This window comes from Xyrauchen texanus, chromosome 18 (assembly GCF_025860055.1).
Source record: "Xyrauchen texanus isolate HMW12.3.18 chromosome 18, RBS_HiC_50CHRs, whole genome shotgun sequence".
In the NCBI taxonomy this organism is placed as follows: domain Eukaryota; kingdom Metazoa; phylum Chordata; class Actinopteri; order Cypriniformes; family Catostomidae; genus Xyrauchen; species Xyrauchen texanus.
Window position 1 is genome coordinate 38649210 of NC_068293.1, and position 23104 is coordinate 38672313.

General features: G+C 37.6%; 1 protein-coding gene across 4 annotated transcripts in view; it reads left to right on the forward strand.

Annotated features, from left to right (window-relative positions):
- Window positions 1–18146, forward strand: part of LOC127658901 (nck-associated protein 1-like) — a 62004-nt gene extending 43858 nt beyond the window's left edge. For all 4 annotated transcript variants that reach the window (XM_052148457.1, XM_052148458.1, XM_052148459.1 and 1 more), the window contains 11 exons: window positions 3187–3405; window positions 3876–4006; window positions 4179–4276; window positions 8932–9025; window positions 9840–9922; window positions 10804–10884; window positions 10969–11062; window positions 14945–15061; window positions 15204–15313; window positions 15778–15867; window positions 17207–18146. In XM_052148457.1, coding sequence (XP_052004417.1) covers window positions 3187–3405; window positions 3876–4006; window positions 4179–4276; window positions 8932–9025; window positions 9840–9922; window positions 10804–10884; window positions 10969–11062; window positions 14945–15061; window positions 15204–15313; window positions 15778–15867; window positions 17207–17323 — 1234 coding nt within the window. In that variant the 3' untranslated portion in view covers window positions 17324–18146. The remainder of the gene's footprint in view (window positions 1–3186; window positions 3406–3875; window positions 4007–4178; window positions 4277–8931; window positions 9026–9839; window positions 9923–10803; window positions 10885–10968; window positions 11063–14944; window positions 15062–15203; window positions 15314–15777; window positions 15868–17206) is intronic.
- Window positions 18147–23104: the final 4958 nt, after the last annotated feature.

Below are 23104 nucleotides of genomic sequence, written 5' to 3' on the forward strand. Positions count from 1 at the left end.
TTGGTAGCATTGCCTTTTAAATTGTTTAACTTGGGTCAAATGTTTTGGGTAGCCTTCCAAAGGCTTCTCACAATAAGTTGCTGGAATTTTGGCCCAATCCTCTAGACAGAACTGGTGTAACTGAGTCAGATTTGTAGGCCTCCTTGCTCGCACGTGCTTTTTCAGTTCAGCCCACAAATGTTCTATCGCGTTGAGGGCTTTGTGATGGCTACTCCAATACCTTGACTTTGTTGTCCTTAAGCCATTTTGTCACAACTTTGGAGAAATGCTTGGGGTCATTTTCCGTTTGGAAGACCCATTTGCGACCGAGCTTTAACTTCCTGGCTATTTTGTGAAGTGCTGCAAAGCAACCCCACAACATGATGCTGCCACCCCCATGCTTCACAGTTGGGATGGTGTTCTTCAGCTTGCAAGCCTCACCCTTTTTCCTTCAAACATAACGATGGTCATTTTAGCAAATCAGTTTTTGTTTAATCAGACCAGAGGAAAGTTCTCCAGAAAGTAAGATCTTTGTCCTCATCTGCACTTGCAAACTGTAGTCTGGCATTTTATGTCAGTTTTGGAGCAGTGGCTTCTTCCTTGCTGAGTAGCCTTTCAGGTTATGTCGATATAGGACTCGTTTTACTGTGGATATAGATACTTGTCTACCTGTTTCCTCCAGCATCTTTATAAGATCATTTGCTGTTGTTCTGGGATTGATTTGCAAACTACATTCATCTCTAGGAGACAGAATGCATCTCCTTCCTGAACGGTATGATGGCTGCGTGGTCCCATGGTGTTTATACTTGCGTACTATTGTTTGTACAGATGAACGTGGTACCTTCAGGCATTTGGAAATTGCTCCCAAGGATGAACCAGACTTGTGGAGGTCCAAAAACAATTTCTGAGGTCTTTGCTGATTTCTTTTGATTTGCCATGATGTCAATCAAAGAGGCACTGAGTTTGAAGGTAGGCCTTAAATACAGTCACAGATTTACATCCAATTGACAATTGTTGCAAAAATTACTTTTGTCATGCACAAAGTAGATATCCTAAACGACTTGCCAAAACTATAGGTTGCGAAAAATGTAATCTGTGGAGTGGTTAAAAAATGAGTTTTAATGACTTCAACTTAAGTGTAATTAAACATCTGACTTCAACTGCAGATCGAAAAGTTGATATTTAAATAAATAGAATTAATCATGCAAGCTACAGCTATGTGCAAGAAGGAACATACTCTCTCGTCTAAATATTTTAGACTCACAATAATACTAAAATCCTCTTTAAAACAACAATAGCAAAGATTTAGTTTTACATTACTTTTATAAATGCAAAACTTACCAAGAAAAACTACTCAATAGAACATGAATATCAGTGATTACATCTCTGGTTAACTGAATTAAAAGTTTTTTTAAAACAATAATTATAACAGTAATAATTGTATTTTCTTTTACCAATTATTCTCATCACATCAAAAAGTGATACTATATACACAAGAAAAGCAAGTGATACCTCATTGACAATCAGAAAACATTTATTAAAATCAAAATAAAATCCTCACTTGACCTTTGAGGATAAGCACCAGGGTAGCAGTTGGGTAGTAGACCGCTAGGGAGCAAAGGAGGCACTCATGAGCACATAAATGTCAAATTTGATGACCTACGGTCTCGTGGACTTCGATGAGATGCACAAATGAAGGCCATGAGACCTCAAGTCCACATCAAGTGTGCTATTTGGGACAGCGCCAGGGTCAAGCAAGCACCAAGTTTTGTTTGTTCTGTGTAAAGCTGTGCATTGCCTATACAGCTGGAGTTAAGTTTACTGCCCCGTGCTGCTAAAAACAGGTGGTACTTTCAAGCTTTAATTGCTCCGATGGTAGAATAATTCCATTTCCATATTGTGGTCCGGGAACATGATTAATTGCATTGATTAACGCATTGTTTTTTAATAGAATTTCTTGCAATGAAATAACGTTTAAAATCGACAGCTCTAATATTATTAAATGATAATTTAGGTGCATTTGAAGCTGTTGTAAAATAGACTATAAATTCAAAGACTTTAAATCAAATGGTTTCAAGGTGATTTGCAGGGGATGTACGAAGTCTGTTCCCCTCAAGTTCACGCAGGAGACGCAGCAAAGAAACAAAGGGTGTTTTACAACACTTAAACTACAGACATGTTTCTTTTTTCTTTTCTTTTTTTGCTAAATATTTTGCTTGGAAAATGTACTTGTGCTATCTATCTTAAAATTAAATTCCAAGTGATTCGATACATTTTTACCTAATGCAATGGCATGCATTTTTAAGTGTAGCTTAAGTGTCTAAATACTTTCTGGGGCCAATTTATTTACATTTCTGCATGTTCTGTCTGTTACATTACCCACAGTTCTCCTTTCCCGATGAGGTCCATCTGCACTCTTCCAAACTACCATCACTCATATTGATTTGCCTCATAGGGTAGAGTTATTGTTGAGTTTTATATCAGGGATAATTGTCATCCAGCTCTCCCTTATTAATTAAGCTGAGAATTCAATCGCATAAAGGGCCTTTTGGATTTATTGTTTGATTTGTGTAATTTATTGTGCTAGTGGAGAGAGTTTGGTTTTAGAATGATTTTTGACACTGTTCCAGAACAGCGCTTGTCCAACTAAATAAACACTGGGCAGAGGAAAAGCAGGTATTTTCCACTGCGGGATTCAAAACTCTGACGTGGATGCATTGGCTGGCCCCTCTCTCCCAGGCTGTGAACCCCTCATATGACTGTGCTTCTCAGCAACAAGAGGCCTTATTAACCAATCTAACCATGCAACTCATGTGCTGGTATTACCTGCTTCCATTTGATGGGTGTAGAAGCAGTCAATTATTTATTAAAAGCCTTATTTAAAAATATTTTTTATCTGTTGATGGCAGCCCATTATGCTCTCCTGGCCTGGAAAAGTCCTGGAAATTTTTATTGGTTAATATTTTGCTCCCCACCCATTACATCTGTTAAATCAGCAGCAAAGAAATGGTGTGTCAGATGTACGTATTAGATTTGGATGAACTTTTTCCTTTAGAAAAACATACACTAATGAATTGTCCACATTACGACTAGGGAAATGTATTAAGAAAGTAAACGGTGTGAATTTAAAAAAAATTATGTTGTAAATTTGTCTTAATCCCTGTGGTCTTCCAGTATGTCTGACCATGTCTGTTACAATTTCATCAGGTCCATAGTCGGGATGACCATGTACAACCAGGCCACACAGGAGATCGCCAAACCATCAGAGCTGCTGACCAGCGTGCGGGCCTACATGACAGTGCTGCAATCCATTGAGAATTATGTGCAGATTGATATCACGAGAGTGTTCAACAATGTGCTGCTGCAGCAGACCCAACACCTGGACAGCCATGGAGAACCAACGATCACCAGCCTCTACACCAACTGGTGAGACATTAAATAATCATACCAGAAAGGCTGAATCAGAAATTTGCAGAAATTATTGGAGCCGCAAATAATGTGGAGATGGGTTGAATTTGCATAAATACTTGCAAACGCTAGCTTTGACTTAGAAAAAGACATCTTAGAAGGGATCTATCTTTTGGAACAGTCTTTGTGTTGGGAGTGCAACTGGAGTGGTGGTGGTGTAGTGGTCTAAGCACATAACTGGTAATCTGGTAATCAGAAAGACACTGGTTCAAGCCCCAAAGCCACCAACATTGTGTCCTTGAGCAAGGCACTTAACTCCAGGTTGCTCCAGGGGGATTGTCCCTGTAATAAGGGCTCTGTAAGTCGCGTTGGATAAAAGCGTCTGCCAAATTCATAAATGTAAATGTAAATGTAACTGTGATGCCTTAAATAATGCCTACATAGTCCACTCAACAGAGCCAATTTTAAATGTTTGCTACTTTTTGCAGGTATCTGGAGACTCTACTGCGGCAGGTGAGCAATGGTCACATTGCGTACTTTGCTGCTATGAAGGCCTTTGTCAACCTGCCTACTGAAAATGAGCTCACCTTCAATGCCGAAGAGTATTCCGACATATCGGGTGAGGACAGCATTTATTTATTTATTTTGTATTATTATTAATGTTTTTTCATACCAGTTTTAAGATTTATTTTTGTCTAGAAACATTGCACAAGGAAGTCTGAGAGTTAAGCTATTGCTTTCTTTAGCTGGACATGATAGCTAAATTAAATTGTCTTGATCTCCCCCCACAGAAATGTGTTCCTTGTCTGAGCTGCTAGGTCCGTACGGGATGAAGTTCCTCAGTGAGAGCCTCATGTGGCACATCTCCTCACAGGTGGCCGAACTTAAGGTGAGGTGTTCTGCACTTATTTTGGATTTAATGATCCCATCAAATGGACTGCAGTTTCTTGCATGGACATATTTCCTGTTAAAATTCAAAACATCTGAGCAACGGTAACTGCCAACGTTCAGATATCAGCCACGCTGCTGGGGGAGGCAGTTAAAGGGGCATTTAGATATGTGGACACTCAAGACTACTTGTAAAACTGAACTAATGTGACATTAAAATGTGTCATCAATGACTTCATGCCTCATTCTATTAGAAGAAATCACATGTGAATCAGTAAATGAAGCTGTTTTAACTACTCTATGATTATTTAAAATACTATACTGTATATGTAGTGTGCTAATGCAATAACACTATACACAGCCATAATACTTGCTGAATACACTATTACAATGATATTGTAATTTATGATGACACTGTTACTACTGCAAGTAGTTGTGTATAAAAGAGTGTTAATGGGTAGAATACTGACAAAATGTTATGATAGGCATATCTTACTTTTGGTGAATATGTGAATGGCTTTCGCTACAGACAGCACAAGAGTGAATGGGCACTTTAAAGTGTTTGTGTAGATTTGACTCCTTTTGTAGACTTAATTAAACAAAAAAAATTGAAAGACATGTTCTTGGAAAGTGTCTCTACGTGAAAGATCGTACAAATGTAGGTAAGTTTGCACCAGCTCGCTAATAACTTTGACTGATCTTAACGTGAATTAGCTGTCGGCTTCAAAGTGGGTGGAGCTCCAGGTCACACATAATGATGATGTTTACCAATGGCAGTAAGGTGTTTGGGAGCTGGTACGAAATTTTCCTGAAATTTTGCCCTTGAGAGCTTTTATAAACCACTGAAAAGAACTCAATGTTTCTTTGGTCAGATTTAAATGACGTCACCAGAGTTAGTTCTTCAATTTAGTAGGAAGTGTGCAGGGGCCTTAATATATACAGTAGATGGCCACAAATCTAATAGATACTGTACTGACTAAAAGTCCATCAGAAATGTAATTTCATGGGTTCTTTAACTAGTAAAAAAGAGAGGAGAGTATTACACTCTTATGTGATTCAATCTACAATCAAATTAGTCAAGTATTTAATAAACAAACACGTAAGCAGTGTGGGATGTTTATAGTTTGTGAATGATGGGAGTCCATGTGGGCTGTTTACCAGGAACAAGAGATGAGGCATTTTCCCAACATTTTGGATAAAATTTAGGCAACAACAAATGAGAAGTTCAAGGATTAATGGCAAACAATACTCCACAAATGTGAACCAAATAATAGTTTGATTACATTGAAGGCAAAACCTTTTTTACTAGGTATGACTGGTTGCCTGTTTGCTTTGCCTGGAGCAATGATTTAGGCGTGGACTGTGTTTTATTTTTTCAATTTTTTTGTGGGGATAATGCATGTGCATGAAAAGCCCTTTATTCGTTCACACATATTTCATATGTATTTTATTTAATGGCACAAGTTTATTAATGCATGATGTTTGTAATTGAATTGGCCCACTGTATTATGTATTTTTTTTACCAACTAAAGTGTGTGAACATAGCCTTGGCACATATCAGCAATGTTCTATCATGCAAACCTCTCTCCCTCAGCTGAAAGTAATTTAGGGGAAGAAAGAACCAAGTTTCCTATCTGACCCACAATCAGCTGTGGAGTAAATGTGTTTTATTTTGCATTTCTATTCTGCGCCATTGTTCACCCAAAGACTTAACGTGGAACAGGTTTTCTCAAAAGCACTCAAATTACACAAATCATTCATAGACATGCAACCTTGAGCACTTGTGTTTCTTCCCATTGAAATGGCCCTGTCTCGGGTGATTTCATGGGCTTAATCATCTACCGTTATAGATTGTTCAATTTAGGTGTTAGAAGAATGTTCCGGGTTTAATAAAAGTGAAGCTTTATCAACAGCATTTATGGCAAAATATTGATAATCACAGATATTAAATTAGTTTTTTGTTTGTTTGTATTTAAGCAAAACATGGTTATCATAACACTCACAATTGAAGTACATAGAGTCTGGCAATAATTAATCAAGTCAATAAATAATGTGCACTAAAAGAATACTGTAGCAACGTGTGTGTGATTTCCAGTGAGTGAAGTGCTCCAACTGTCTAGACACAAAGATCCTGTATAGAGTTAGATGAGGCTACAGCTCTTGGAAAGAAGCTGTTCCTCAGTCTTTGTACGGGACTGTATTGCCCTGTATCGCCTGCCGGATGGAAGGGAGTCGAAAAGTGAGTGTCCAGGGTGAGTTACATCGCTGGCAATGCTTTTAGCTTTCCTTTGCAGCCGACTGATGTAGACTTCATCCAGATTCGGGAGCTCAGATCTGATGACCCGTTGGGTTGCTTTCAACACACGCTGTAGTTCTCCGGTTGGCAGCAGTGCAGCTGGCACACTGCACTGTGGCACAGTAGGGGAGTATACTCTCTATGGTGCTATGGTAAAAGTTCCAGAGTAATTGTTGAGGTAGTTGTGCCTTTTTCAATTTCCGTAGGAAGAATAGTCTCTGTTGGGCCTTCTTCACCAGATAAGATGCGTGCTGTGACCAAGTCAGATCACATGAAATGTAGACTCCCAGGAACTTGAAGTGCTCTACTCTTTCCACTTCCTCACCATGTATGTAGAGGGCAGCATGTTCTGTATTATTGAACCTTCTGAATTCCACAATGATCTCTTTTGTTTTTGTGGTGTTGAGGGTCAAGTTGTTGACCCGACACCATCGGGAATAATGGCATACCTCCTCCCTTTCTGCTGTCTCATCCTTGTCTGATATCAGTCCCACCAGGGTGGTGTCATCTGCAAATTTAATTATGGTGTTGGAGGAGTGCAGTCATGTGTGAACAGGGAGTAGAGAGCTGGACCAAGGACACAGCCCTGCAGGGCTCCTTTGTTCAGGATCATGGTAGAGGAAGTGTAGTCTCCGATCCTGACATTCTGTGGTCTGTTTGTTGAAAAGTCTAAAATCCATGTGCAGAGAGAGGGGCTGAGGCCGAGGTTTCTGATTTTTGTAACCGATTTATATGGTATTATAGTATTGAATGCGGAGCTAAAACAAATTAAAGCATCCTTGCATGTGTTCTGGTGCTCCAGGTGTGTCATGGCATTACAGTGCAATTGAAACTGCTTCCTGTGTTGATCTATTGGCTCGGTAGTCAAACTGATGATGGTCAAGATCGAGGGGTGTGTCTGCCTTAATGTGTGCCAATATCAGCCTTTTGAAGCACTTCATGATCATGTATCAGGCAATCGGCCTGTAGTCACTCAGACATTTTACTGATGATTTATTTGGCACTGGGATGATGGTAGATCATTAAAAAAATGTAGGGACAGTAGCCTGTCGAAGGGAGTTGTTGAATATGTTGGTAAACACATCCACCACTGTCCTTCACACTCCTTAAAAACCCTTCTTTGCAGTCCATATGGTCCAGCTGCATTTTTTATGTCAATTTTGCGCAGGGTGGACCTTACTTGATGCTGGTGTAGAATTACTGCTTGCTCATTCTGTGGTGCCAAACTGGCGTTTGGCTGCTGTGAATGGTTTGCGGAGGGCATTACTGGCTTGTTTATGCTCCTCCACATTCCCAGAATTAAAAGCGGAGGTACATCGCTATTAATCCATGGTAGATGATTAGGGTAGTTCTGTATTGTTTTGGTCGGTACAACATCCTCTATGCACTTCCGGATGAAGCAAGTTACGCTATCAGATTGGTCCGACCAGCACTGGATCAATCTGAGGGCGGGTGCTTCCTGTTTCAGTTTCTGCCTGTCATCGGGCAGAAGCAGAATGGAAAAGTGGTCCGACTTGCCAAATGGTGGGCGGGGCAGAGATTTGTAGTAGCAATGGTCCAAAACCCGGTCCCACTCGTGTTGAAACGGATGTGTTGGTAGTATTTCGATTTTATTGAGTTGACGTTGGCTTTTTTTTTTAAGTCCCCGGTCACAGTAAACGTGGCCACAGGGTGCGCGGTTTCCTGCTTGCTTATACTCCCATACAGTTCCTTGAGTGCCCGGTCTGTGTCGGCTTGTGGCACCAGATTGTAGTCATGTTGTCAGTGAAATGTTTTATATATGACTGGACTGATGAGGTGTGTTCTTCTAGATTAGCGCCCTGTGCAAAGATGTCCCATTCAGTGTTTTCAAAACAATCTTGCAATGCTGGGATAATGTCTTCCCTCCATACTTGCACAGCCTTAACCTCTGACTTAATTCTACTGATCAGTGGTTTACATGATGGTATGAGAAACACCTAGAGGTGGTTTTATATTCCAAGATGCGGAGATGGTAAGGCTTTGTATGCTTCTAAAGACATGGATTTTGCCACTTGAGTCATATGGATTACTTTTATGCTGCCTTTATATGCTTTTTGTGGTGGACCTGCAGAGCTGAGATGTTCTTCTAAAAATCTTCATTTGTGTTCTGCATAAGAAAGAAAGTCATACACATCGGATGGCTTTAGGATGAGTACATAAGAGAATTTTAATTCTTGGGTGAACAATTCCAATCAACTTTATTCTTGATGGTGTGAGACTAGTGTAATATAATCACTAACTGACCTTTTCTGTATATCCAATCATTCAAAATCATGACCACATAACGCTCTGACATTTTAACCATATTCACATCCTACCATCTCTTGTCATCTTTACAGAAACTTGTGGTGGACAACGTGGATGTTCTGACCCAGATGAGAACCAGCTTTGACAAGCCGGATCATATGGCAGCGCTCTTTAAGCGACTTACATGTGGGTACCAATCTATTATTTGACTTAAAGCCAGGTATCCTATGCTCATAAAAAATGTCCTTTGAATTGATACAGTTTTGGAAGTCATGGACATTTCTTTAGTTAATATATATTTTTCTAATTTTCATCTGCCTAAAAATATCTTCTCAGCTTGATGATGTTCTTGTGTAGAGTAAAACTTGCTCGAAAGCCATAATGATTTGTGAAGGAATCATTCTTTTAAGTCATTGAACAGGTCAGAAAGTTTCACAAATTGGACTGAATGATTCATTAGTGAATCAGGATGAAAAAAAATATGTTTTTTATTATTATTTGTATGCTGTATAATCACAAATGTCTGACGTGTGAAGTCTTAGATGCACAAAGTAATATTAAAAATGTAAACGGGTCAGAAATGAGTAAATAAATAAATAACATTTTAAATAAAAGTAATCATTTTTATATTTTTGGATTGATATTTTAAATGCCAAGTACCTCCTTGGTGCAACTTCAGTGGTATGCGTACCACAGTTCGAGATCAGTATTAGACAATAGCTGTTTGTAATCTCATGGTATGAGCTGTAATAACACTCAACCCCCTTCCCCTCCCTAATGGCAGACTGGACCCTCTGCACAGAGCTATTTGTGGTATTTGTAATGGCTTGCCCTCATACAACCGTATTGCTGTGCTACAATGTGAACAGGAATTTAAAATCTCATCCCAAGAATGTGGCCTGTATGCACTCCACCTGCAGATCTATTTTTAGTGGTTCTGAAGGAAGAAACAGGGATATTTTGGGAGGTTATTAATATGACTTGTCTTCTATTTCTGTAGCGGTTGACAGTGTCCTAAAGCGGATGACCATCATCGGTGTGATTTTGTCGTTTCGCTCTCTGGCTCAGGAAGCTCTTCGAGATGTACGTTTGTTACCCAGATGTCTTACTTCTCCCATAACTCACCCCATACTCACCTTCTGTGCATGGACAGCATGTTGGCGTATTAGAAGGGGGCTATTCATCTCAATGCTGACATAGAAAATGAAGAGTTCACCCAAAAATTTACATTTTGTTCATCCATGAAACACAAAGGGAGATGTTAGACAGAATGTCCGAGCCACTCTTTTTCCATACAAGGAAAGTAGATGGCGATTTATACTGCCAAACTCCAAAAAGGAGAAGCATTCAAATTTACTCATTCCAAGTCTTCTAAAGCCATATGATAGCTTTGTGTGAGAAACAGACTATTTAAGTATTGATTCACTGATAATCTTCCTTCCTGCTGCAGCAATCAAATCGAATTCGCTTAAATTCAAATTGCGCATGAGGATGTGTCACACCAGGTTTGACGTCAGTGATGCTGAACGACATTGTTTCTCGTCTGTCACATGAACAATCACAATGTGACAGGTTTGAATATGCACAAGTGCGAATTCAGATTTAAGAGCTTAAAATTATCAGTGAATAATGACTTAAATTTAAGTCTTTTAGTCACAGAAAGCTATCGCATGGCTTAAGATGATTTGGAATATAGTATACAAGTCATATGGTCCATTTTTTAAATCCTTTATGGTGCCTTTTTATTGTTTTTTGAGCTTGACGGTATAAATCCCCAACCAATTTCAGTCTATGGAGCAGCTCAGACTTACTGTCTAACATCTACTTTTATGTTTCACTGAAGATTGAAAAAAATGTTGTGAGGATGACAGATCGATTACTATTATTATCATTATTACTACTATTAAGATTGAAAGCGCTGTAGCCCAAATGAGCTCTAACCACAGATGTGCCCTTCTCTTCAGGTATTGTCATGCCACATTCCCTTCCTGGTGAGCTCTGTGGAAGACTTCAAAGACCACATCCCTCGTGAAACTGACATGAAGGTAGGTTTCCTTCAGACATGCTGGTAATAGTAATGCCATGTCACTGGACCTGAAACAAACAAACTTTTCTCACATATTTCTCAGGTTGCCATGAACGTGTACGAGCTGTCTTCTGCTGCAGGCCTGCCCTGTGAGATCGACCCTGCTCTGGTCGTGGCTCTGTCTTCGCAGAAGTCTGGTAAGTTATTTCAGATTATATACAGTAATTCTCACTAGGACTGTGTGGAGGGAGTAACAACTGGACGCTAACACAAATGAAGTGGACCAAAAAGAGATTTGAGTCCACTTTCAATTTCAGGAACGATGTGAATGCAAAGTAAAGGTTTTTTTTCTCTCAGTTCACTTTTGTCTAAACTGAAAGCGGTCTGAATTGGATTATTTTCAATAGAACAGAGTGAACACTTATATAGATCTATAAAATATAGATTTCTACTGATGGAATTACATGGGCAAAACGTGACTCAATTTGGAGGCAAAAGGCTTTTCTATTCACCCTAGTCATCGTGAGAGCTGCTGTTTAAATGTGACTTTATGCCAGAAAATGCTTTTTATTTCCAAAAAATATTCAAAAGGAATTACAAATTATATTAGAAATTAGGTTTGCAATTTGTGGATGCAAATCGTCTCTGTGCATTTGCATTTTATCATCACGAAAGCTAAATGTTTGGTAAAATTCTAATGACAATTAAAAATGTATTTACAATTAAATTCAAATTTGACACTGTTATAGATCTAGTCTTATTGCATTATGTTGGTGTGTCATTACTATTTGAGCTTTGCTGCAAATTGATGATTTACAATTGCATTTGAATTGTTTGACAGTGTGTCCACAAATAGAAAACTCAATTCCTTTAAAATATTTTCTGAAATAAATTCCCATATTTATCCTTGATATCAAAGCAGCAGCAATATCAGCGATTCAGTTCTTAACATCTTGCATTTCAAATTACAGTACGTGTCAAAATCCACCATTTCAACCCTGATGAGCAACAGTTAAATCCCTGTTGGCATCAAAATAATATACCAGTACTCATTCTTGCCCAATCAGTGGAAAATAAAATGTGCTAACTGGATGTTCTGTGGAAAATTTGAGTTGGAATCTGAAGAACATGTAGATATGCAACAGGAGTTTTTGCTCTAGAATGGAGCAACCAAATTGGGAATGCTGCTTTCATGTGTGTTTGCCACCAAATAGGCGTTCGCTAAAGTGTGACGTTGGTGTTTACAAACTCCGAAGAACTGTAGAACAGCAATTCTTTTCCCAAAATGTTCTTTGCTTCTCAGATTTTACACTTTTAAATATCCAAAGACAGGAAAGACCATCTTATGCCAAATTATTGATCAGAAAATCTCTTTGATGCAAGCTAGTTTAAATAAAACAATTTGAGGTTGTGGTTTGAAAAGTTAAATTGCATCACATGGTTTGTATCAAATCTAATCTAGTATTCGGATGCTCACTCAATCACACACACACACACACACACACACACCTGTCTTATAGTGTGGGATGATTTTACAATTCAAAGTCCCACGTGGTTAGGCATTAATACAATCTCTAGAGTTATAAAATAAAAATATTTAAAATAAATCTGCAAAAAAAAAAAGACACATCTCAGATCTGCATTTTAGTGTCTTATGCGCACTGATTTCCAGTGTTAGGTAACTAAAAGTAGTGATTCTACAAATAATGTTTTGCTACCAAACAATTTTCAAAACAGCTACTTTTTCCTACGAGTAGCAGTGTAGTGTGACAAAATGCTGTATCGCTGGTTTTTATTCACATTGTTTTGTGCGCACAGCTTTATTGCTGAGCAAACTGAGGCTTTAATCTCTTCTGAACTTTTTAACTCATTTTGGTGAATCAGTTCTTTAGTGTGGTTCGTTTAAATAAACTGGTTCAAAAATACATTTATTGAGTCCCTGCACTGCATTGTGCAGCTCAGTGATATAAATGTAAGTGTTTCTAGTAGGGCTGGGTATTGATACAGATTTCCCGGTTCGATTACTATTCAAGTTCTCGCTTTCAACTCTATATTGTTTAATATGGGAAAATTTCAGTTATAATATCCATTTTGCATACATACATTCTCTCCCACCTAATGCTGTTCATTATTCAGGGGACCTTCTATCTTTGTACATTATGGAAATATTATCATTTTTGTCATATTTTAGCTTTTAAAAATGTGTAGATCCATGTATTCCATTAATAAATATATTATACTGTTGCATGTTTATTGTTTAATGCATAATTTATACTGTTTACAAGTATTTACAACACGCGCTAATAATGTGTACTGTCTCTTTAAGAAAACCGGCAGGTCTGTTAAGAGTCTGTAAATGAACACATATTAATGAGAGAGGATTTGAAATGCTTCTTTTCCTCATCCGTGCTATTCGTGATTTCAAATTGAATGTTTGTTTCATTGTTTTTAATCAACAATTAAATATAAAGAACAGAAAAGATATTAAAATATACATGATTCAATGACAAATGGATTGTGAGGTTCTCATCTTTGGACTCTCATTACACAGAATGCATCAAATAAGACTTTTAACTCTCCACACGCAATGAAAGGATGCTGAACTTGTTCTCCAATATACTACTACTCAATGACTAGTGAGTGACATCTCAACATTTATTAGCCAGTGGCTAATCGCAGACATTTTTGTTGCATAGCGCGAAATTTGATCTCTCATGCGAGTGATTTATTGGTAGTGTAGATAGTTGTGCATTTAGTAAAAGATAGATCTTAGGATTTAAGAATTGATATCGCAATGCATCGGAAAGTCGTCAGTTAAAATATTTAATCACAATCGCATGATTTTTCATAGTTAATTGTGATTAATCACAGATGTCGAAAGTAATTTGACACCAAATGTACTACTTTTCTTGTTAAAACGTGTCAAAATGTGTTTAGTTGCTTCTTAGAATTGCACCAATTCAAGGAACATTAAACTATTTCCAAAGTCTAAGTGGGAGGTTGAATAATTCAAATATGTTGTCGACGTAGTTTGTGTATTCATTGCAATAGGCATTAAATCTCTTAACCTCTCATTAATAATCGTGGCTATTCACATTGCTACAGCAATCATGAAGTCGCATTATTCGTTTTGAACTCGCCATGAAAAGCGCTTGCAGCGAACGTCTTGTTTTGTGTTTAGTGCTGCCTCTGCGTATGTAAATAATACTGCATACAAAGTGTCTAGTAAGACAGAAGCCCAACACAGTGCAGGGGAGATACTGGTGCCTCACTCCAGTGAGTCACACTACGACTACTGTTTGATACTCTTAATGAAAGTCAACGTGAGGTGCAAACATGGACTTTCCGCTTGTTTCGAAATATTAGGCTACGCACGGACTGTGCACATGATGAAATTTACTTTGTGCTCACTGAGCGTGAGACTTAGCAGCACGTGGGCAACTGAAGTATAATTTAGTCTTTAGGGAGCATTCACAGAGGATGCATTTTTGTGTGTAGTCTAGATAATGTTTCTAAAATGTTAGCTTGACTAATGGGAAACTACTGTTTCAGAGCAGCTTCCCCAACACTGCTCTTTCCATATCCATTTGTCCAGTGTTTCTTGTCTAACATTCATCAGGAAATTAGATTCAATTCGAAAAATACGATTCCTGAGAAAGAGCCTTAAATATATCTCCTGCCTCATACCTCATATTTCTCTTGAATTGAGCGATGCTGTCCGGTGAACAACTTTCACTTTCTCAGAGCAGCTCTCAGACCCTCCAGGGCCTCTTGGCCAGCACTGATGTTTTTGTTTTATTCCTCTGATGGTTCAATCCAAACCTCTTCTAAATAGCGAGTCAACTCAAACTAGCCTTAATTCAATCACTCCCAAATGCTGTTGCGTTAATAACACAAGGCTTCATTTGTGGACATTAGTTTTGTTTTTCTTGGCCTTTTTTGCAGATTTTCGGTAACTGTCCAGGGAGAGAGAAATGCAATCCTTGCGATTTTCTTGCCTTGCACAATGGCTACATGTGAGTGTTTACCGTGGTACCAAAATCAAAAATCATGCTCCTAATTTTCTGTGTTTGTAACAGAGAATATCAGCCCAGAGGAAGAGTACAAGATCGCCTGCTTGTTGATGGTCTTTGTGGCCGTTTCCATGCCGACCCTGGCCAGCAATGTGATGTCACAGTATAGTCCCGCAATAGAAGGTATACATTTTTACATTTCAGACTCCCACTGAACCACTGCGAATGAAATGATATTTGAACTGCAGGCTGCTGGAACGACGAAACCACATTTAATGCGTTTGACATTATCATGTGTTTGTTAACTCTCTATAAATCTTTTAAGGTCACTGCAACAACATTCACTGTCTGGCCAAAGCGGTAAACCAGATTGCTGCAGCGCTCTTCACTATCCACAAGGGCAGCATAGAGGATCGTCTGAAAGAGTTCCTTGCAGTAAGTTAGAATGCTTGTCGTAATCATCCCAATTCATGGATTAAAAGGATAAATCACCCAAAATGTGTCATTCTGTCGTGACTCCAAACCCTAATGGGGACTGGAGCTCTCAAGCTCAAGAACACAAAGTACCATAAAAGTATGATGAAAGTGGTCCATACTTCTCGTACACTATATTTCAAATCTTCTGCAGTAGTACAATAGCTTTGGGTGAGAGAAACGGATCAAAATGTATATTATAATTCACTGAAATGACAGAATTTTCAGTTTGGGGTGAAATATCTCTTTAAAGGTTTTTTATTTATCGTATTTAAAGGATGCACTTGAATATTTGCTTTTACTATACGCTGTACAATTTACAGCAACATATCAATAAGAAACACTGTATTTATTGAACTCTGCAATGAAAGTTCTACACTGTGACTTTGCTGCTTATTAAAATCCTGTAATTCTCTCTTCCTCAGCTTGCCTCCTCCAGTCTACTGAAGATTGGACAGGAGACAGATAAAACCACTACACGGAACAGAGAGTCTGTTTACCTGCTTCTGGACATGGTGAGTGAATCCACACTGCTGTTACAAGACTAAACAAAGTGTTTCATATTTTTCATATCTATCTTTAGGACATAAATTAGCAGTAGAATTATAGTCAGAAATTGAGTTTTTAAATTGTGTTTTCCAAGCCTGGAAAAGTCATGGAAATTAATAAAACCTTAAAAGTAATGGAAATGTATCTAGTCAATGTATATTGTTCTTATGTTCTGCTATAGTCTAATATATTTGTAATATCTTTTGAGCTTGTGTAGAGTTAAATTGTTTACTTCCAAATCATAGTAATGATCGATTTGTGAGCAGATTCTTCTTTTGAGTCATGTTTCTTTTTTTTCTTTTCAATCGGTCAAACGTGTTCTGAATGATTCATTAGTGAATCAGTTTGAATCAAAATTGTTTTTCAAACATCCTTTTCCAGTAACCACAAATAACTAGAAATGGTAAAAAAGGGTAAGTTCACCCAAAAATTGAAATTTTCGTATCATTTACTCACCCTCAAGCCATCACAGATGTGTATGACTTTCAATCTTCTGCAGAACACAAATGAAGATTTTAAGAAGAATATTTCAGCTCTGTAGGTCCATACAATGCCACTGAATGGTGGCCAGAAATCTATAGGTCCATATATCACAAAGGCATCATAAAAGTAATTCATACAACTCCAGTGGTTTAATCAATGTCATCTGAAGCGATCCAATCAGTTTTGGGTGAGAACAAACCAAACTAATATTTCACTGTACATCTTGCCATTGCAGTTTCTTGACATGATCATGATTTCAATGTCGATTACACTTCCTAGTGCTTGAGGCTTGCACTAGATGGCGCTATAGGCATTGTAATCAAGCTTGAAATCATGATCACCAAGGAGAATGCTGTCAAGAGTTAAAGTGAAAAAGGAACTACATTGCAGCTCTTTTGAACTGTAAGCGGTTCAGACTGAACGTGTTCTTGTGCTAAAAAAGCTAGAAGCAGCGCAACCAATAGAACAGAATGAGGGTGTCTTGAGATGCATTTTTAAAAGTTGAAGTCATTTTTAACTTGATATGGTCCACCTGCACGAGATGCTGAGAGAAAACAGTGATGCAACAATCAAAGACTTCCAGCTAATGCATGTTTATATAGAAAAACTTTTGGAAAAACAGCACAGATGGACACATAAAGGCATTTAGTGTAAACAGCCTTTGAAGTGTGTGGTAGATTGGTCTGGGGAATTGTTTGCTCTTTGAAGCCTAATCTGAAAAATGTGTTGAATTGAGGCATAATAGAAAGTGAGAATAGTGTTTATCAGACTTTTTCTAAATGTTTCGAAATTGTTTTGTCTATGTGTGTATTTAAATACTAGATCGTTCAAGAATCACCATTCCTCACCATGGATCTCTTGGAATCCTGCTTCCCGTACGTCCTGCTCCGGAATGCCTACCATGCTGTGTACAAGCAGTCTGTCTCCACTTCTACATAAGATTTCCTCTGCGCACTACAGTGGGTGGAGACTTGAGCTCTCATTCCATACTACTCTGTAGGATTCTCCAACATTATAGTCTTACCAGTATGAGACTTTTAAAGGGATCAAAACTTTTATGACACTAAGGGGGAAAAAAGGAAGAAAAACAATTTGTTTATTGACCACTTACAATAATCAAGTTTTATCCCAGGGACTAGTGACACTAAATATCATTTTTGACCTATTCTTTTAGTTGTGTTCTAATTTGCAATGGTTAAAAATGGGAATAAACACATAAAATAGTGAACTGTGTGTGTGTTGGGATTTGGGGGAGGGCTAGGGTGAATTATAAAAACTCTACATCATTCTAAATGCTCGTTAAGATGTCAGATGCTTCTAAGAAACAGTGATTCTTCTTTTGATGTTGTTCTAGATCTAATCCATGTGGGTTACTGCGTGCTCTTTTTCTTTCTCCCCTTCCCTGTGAATTTGCATTTGTTTTCATTACACTTTTGTGTTACTTTGACATATTTGCTAAATTAATGGATACAACGGCATCTCATGTGGATTGAAACGGCAGAATTGTGCATAACTGCGTGTTCAAAAAGCAACCCAGTGTTGTTTGTACAAAGCATAGTATAATTTTTTAACTAACTTTCATGATGCCTTGTGGCATTGACACTCCATTGTACCTGTCTGTGAGCTATAATAAACATTCTTAAATATTTATTGAATGTTTTTCAATCGTTTGACCCCTTCTGTAACTTGTTTCATATGTTTTGATTTTTATTTTATTTTTAATGACAGTGTATCTTCCATAACATTAATAAACATCAGGTCATATGCAGTTTGACTGGTCCAGTTTATGCTGTTCAGTGTTGTAAAAATAATAAATGCTTAGATAATTATTACAGTCCCTTTTTTACATAACAACAGGGTTCCCGTGGCCATTGAAAACCTGGAAATACCAGGAAATTGAGGTTTTCATGGAAAAAAGTGAATGTCAAGTCATATTGATTTGTAAAGCACTTTTCACAACACACATAGTTTCAAAGCAGCTTTACAGAAAATTATGCATTAACAGAATATGAAAGTAATATCTATAAAGTCATCATACAAATATTTGATATGAACTATAAGATTAATGTCTAATGTCTTTGAAGTTCTGCCTGGATTAACTGCAGAAGTTCACATAGATGCATTGTCCTTTGTTTGTTGGCCAATTGAAAGTCGATGTATTCCATTTTAAGAGTGTAGTCCATCATTAGACCAAGGTTATGCAGACAGAGATCGGTGAAGTGCATCACCGTTCAACGAGCAGTGCATTCCTGTGAGGTCTATCATAAGTTCAAGGTTCAGGCACTGGCATGTGATGTTTTCCATGTCTTATGGCGGGAGTTGGCATCAGTTAATTCCCTGAAGTCAATTGTAATGGACTGAAGTGATGTCTGGTTGGCACCGGCTGCATTTAGTCATCATCACTCAGAGATGCATAGCAGTGGAGTCCAACACAAAGCAGGAACTGAGGTGGATCTGGCCGGCTCTGGTAACCTCAGGCTATGATTCCTGAGGTTGAGACCTGTTAACAAAAAAAAAAAAGAAGAATTTTGGCTTGATGTCATTACATTTTTTGCAGAGTTATAGAGCATGATAAACGTTTCTGGTCCCGGCAGACCTAACTAAAGCAGCCTAATTGTGAGTTGAAGGATAAATTGGGTATATACCTGGCTAAATAGATGAGTCTTTAGTCTAGACTTAAACTGAGTGAGTGTGTCTGTGTCCCGAACTGTGTTAGGAAGACTATTCCATAGTTTAGGAGGCAAAATAAGGAAATGATCGACCTCCTTTTGTGGATTTTGATATTCTAGGAACTATTAACAGGCCAGAATTCTGTGATGGCATATAGTGTGGTAGAAGGTCACTTAAGTACTGTGGAGCTAGACCATTCAAGGCTTTGTATGTAGTTAACAGAATTTTAGAATTTATACAGAATTGAACAGGTAGCCAATATAAAACTGATAAAATGGGGCTAATATGATCATATTTCTTGGTTCTAGGCAGCACTCTGGCTGCTGTATTTTAAACCATTTGAAGTTTATTTATTGAACTTGCTGGACATCCTCCAAGTAATGCATTACAATAATCTAGTCTTGATGTCAGGAATGCATTAATTCGTTTTTTGCATCAGCAACAAAGAGCATGTGTCAAAACTTAGCAATATTTCTGAGGCTTAAGAATGCTGTTAAACAAACATTGGAAGTTTGATTTTCAAAGGACAGATTGGTTTCAATTATAACACCCAAGTCCTTTGCTCAAGAAGATGATGTAACAGTACATCCATCGATAGTCAAATTATATTTTTAGTGGTTTTTGGTCCAATAATTAGCACCTCTGTTTTGTTGGAATTGAGTAGAAGGAAATGTATGGCCATCCAGTCTTTGATTTCATTGATGCACTCTGCTAATTTAGAGAATCGTGAAAATTCGTCGGGTTTCGAAGAATAAAGTTGTGTATCGTCAGCATTACAGTGGAAACTTATTCCATGATTCCTGATAACATCTCCCAGGGTAAGCATATATAAGGAGAAAAGCAGAGGCCCTAAAACTGATCCCTGTGACACTCCATACTTTACTTTAATTTGATTTGACAATTCATCATTGTTTCAGTTGAAGTACGAGCAAGGAGGTGGCAGGAACCGGCTGACCAGTCTACATAAACAAACACATGGCCGTATGTGTCTCTCTCTCTCTCTCTCTCAAACTGGCATCTCCAGCTCCCCTATATCTCGCTCTCCCGCTGATCAGCTGATTTAGCACCGGCCATGCACCCTCACGGCCCGGTGCTCCCCTCTACCGCATCACACTCGTTTACTTCACAGACAAAGTGGTAGCTAAATAGGACCATCCTAATGCAAGTCCACAAATGCCAAATTAAATTCTCTATCCTATTCAAGAGAATGCCATAATCTGTCATGTTGAAGGCAGCACTAAAATCTAAAAGCACTACAAGAGAGATGCAGCCTAAAAGTCATTTGTAACTCTGATAAGTCATTTGATAACTCAGGATCAAGATGTGGCTTCTTAATATGCGGTTTGATAACTGCCATTTTAAAGTTTTTTGGGACATGCGAGGAGTTAATAATATTAATAAGAGTTTCTGAGATTACAAGGAATATCTCTTTTAAGAGCTTAGATGGTATTGGATCTAGCATACATGTTGTGGCTTTTGATATTTCGATAAGTTTTGTTAGCTCTTCATGACCTATGAAGAGAAGGATTGAAGTTGCTCATGAGGAAAATTATGAGACACTGTTTTCTGTGGTACTGTGACATGATTGCATAATTCCAATTTTATTTTTGATTATTTACATTTTATCAGTAAAGAAATTCATGAAGTCATTATTATTGTGCTGCGACGGAATATCTGGTTCAGTTGAGGCTTTATTCCTAATCAATTTAGCCACAGTACTGAATAAACACCTAGGATTGTTGTGGTTATTTTTTTATGAGTTTGCTCAAATATGCTGGCCTGGCAGCTTTTATAGTGCCTGTCTGTAGCTATAGATACTATCCTTCCATGCACCACGAAATACCTCTAGTCTTGTATTCTAGAATACAACTTCTTCCACTTGTGCTCCATTTTCAGAGCTGCTCCCTTGAGGGCATGAGTGTGATCACTGTACAATGGTGAGGGGCTTTTTTCTTTAAAAATATCCTTATTTTTCTAGTGTTTCTCTTAACTAAAATATTTTATCGGCAAGATATTGCTCTTATGTAGAGTAAAACTTCTTTGCAAGCTATAGTGATGCCTAATTTGTGAGCAACTTGTTCTTTTCAATGAATCAGTTGAACCGATTCACAAGTTGGTCTAAACGATTCATTATCGAATCATCTGAATTTTTTTATATTTTTTTCCTTCATGCAATAACAAAGGACTGGAAAGTTAATGGAAATTGTTGCTCGGAAAGAGTGGGATCCCTGTTACAGATTGCATCAGTGATTTTTGCATTATGAAGAGACATGAAAGATGAGTTCTAAAAGCAGCATTTTTACTATTCTGTCTAAGCTGACATGAGCACTACTCAAACACTTTGATCTGAAGTTGAAGATCTAAAACTTCTAAACACTGCCAAAGCACAGTTGTGCAGATGCTATTTTTATGGAGCAAAAGCTAAATTATTTTCAACTTGTTTTTACCTTCTGTTTGCTCTCCCTTCTTGTTTTCACATTTTAGTTGGGATCAGTATTCATTATCGCATAATAAGCTCCAACGTGAGGTATTACATGGCTGTACTTGCCAAAAAATAAACAGGAAATTAAATATTGATTTAAATTAATTTGATGTATATATTAAGTGGGAAATTGATTTATTAGTATGAGAAGAGACTATGAATATATAGGAAATTGGTTGCCGATCAATTATACAGTTTAGCGGACATTATTCAAAAATATTTGACCTCAGAATGCCATGATTGACCGTTCTGAAAAATGCAATAAAGTAAAAGTTGTGATGCCAAACACCTGTTATATTCTGGACCCTATTGCTTAAATAATGAATTACAAAAATAATTTGCAAATAGATTGGTAAAGTTTTCAAGACTAACTTTGATGTTGGCTTGACAAATCCTTTGTTTTTTGTTTTTTTAAGTATAACACTACTCAAAAAATATAAGTTGGAAGGTTACAGATAGATGGCAAAGAAAGAGACAGATAGTTAAAGCAGATTAAAGATTTTGTTTACTTGGAGTTTGAATAGTCTTGGTCCATTTGAACATTCTTTTCATGTGAGTCAATAGGATTTTTGATCGCCCGTCCGAAAACCATCATTTTGATCAGTAAGAAAAGTTAAAACATTCTGATGGTCAGTGCCAAGTTTGGTGGATGTAACTTGGAGGAGGAGTTCGATTTTGACATTTTGGTCTTGGTTAATTTTGAATAAACCTAAACCATGTCTGACAACCATGTTGTCTTTGTCATGCCAACTTAATAACAATGGTTGACTTCCAAATGGCATTTTTAAATCTCTTCACAAAGGGCCCTCCACAAGGCTATGTCAAGGAATTTCAATATTCATATGGAAAACTGAAGCAATTCTTTGAAATATCACGTGGGATTTAAACCCAAAGGGAAATATTCCTTACATACTGTATGTATATATTTTCATGTTTGTCTATACTAGGTGTCATGTGAAGAGATGTTACACAAGTGAATTAAAAACAAAGAGGCAGATTTCAACTTAAAGTTTTATCTTAAAGCTTAACAATCTTAAAGGGATAGTTCACCCAAAAATGCAAATTCTCTCATCATTTACTCACCCTCATGTCATCTCATATGTGTTTGACTTGCTTTCTTCTGCAGAACACAAATGAAGATATTTAGAAGAATATCTCTGCTCTGTAGATCCATGCAATGCAAGTGAACTTTGAAGCTCCAAAAAGCACAAAGGCAGCATACAAGTAATCCATACAACTGAAGTTGTTAAATCCATGTCTTCAGAAGCAATATGATAATCCCTAGGGAAGGATACAGAAAGAAAGGAAAGGATAAAGCAAAGGAAAATAATAAATAAATCCAATTTTCACAACAGCCCAGTAGGTGGCCAAATGCACAAAGAATGCAAAACTATATAAAACAGAATAGGAGGACTGGTGTAAGTAAAACGGGACTTAAAGATTGATCTGTTTCTCACCCACACCTATCATATCTCTTGTGAAGACATGGGTTTAACCACTGGAGTTGTATGGATTATTTTATACTGACTTTCTGTGCTTTTTGGAGCTTCACAGTTTTGGTCACCATT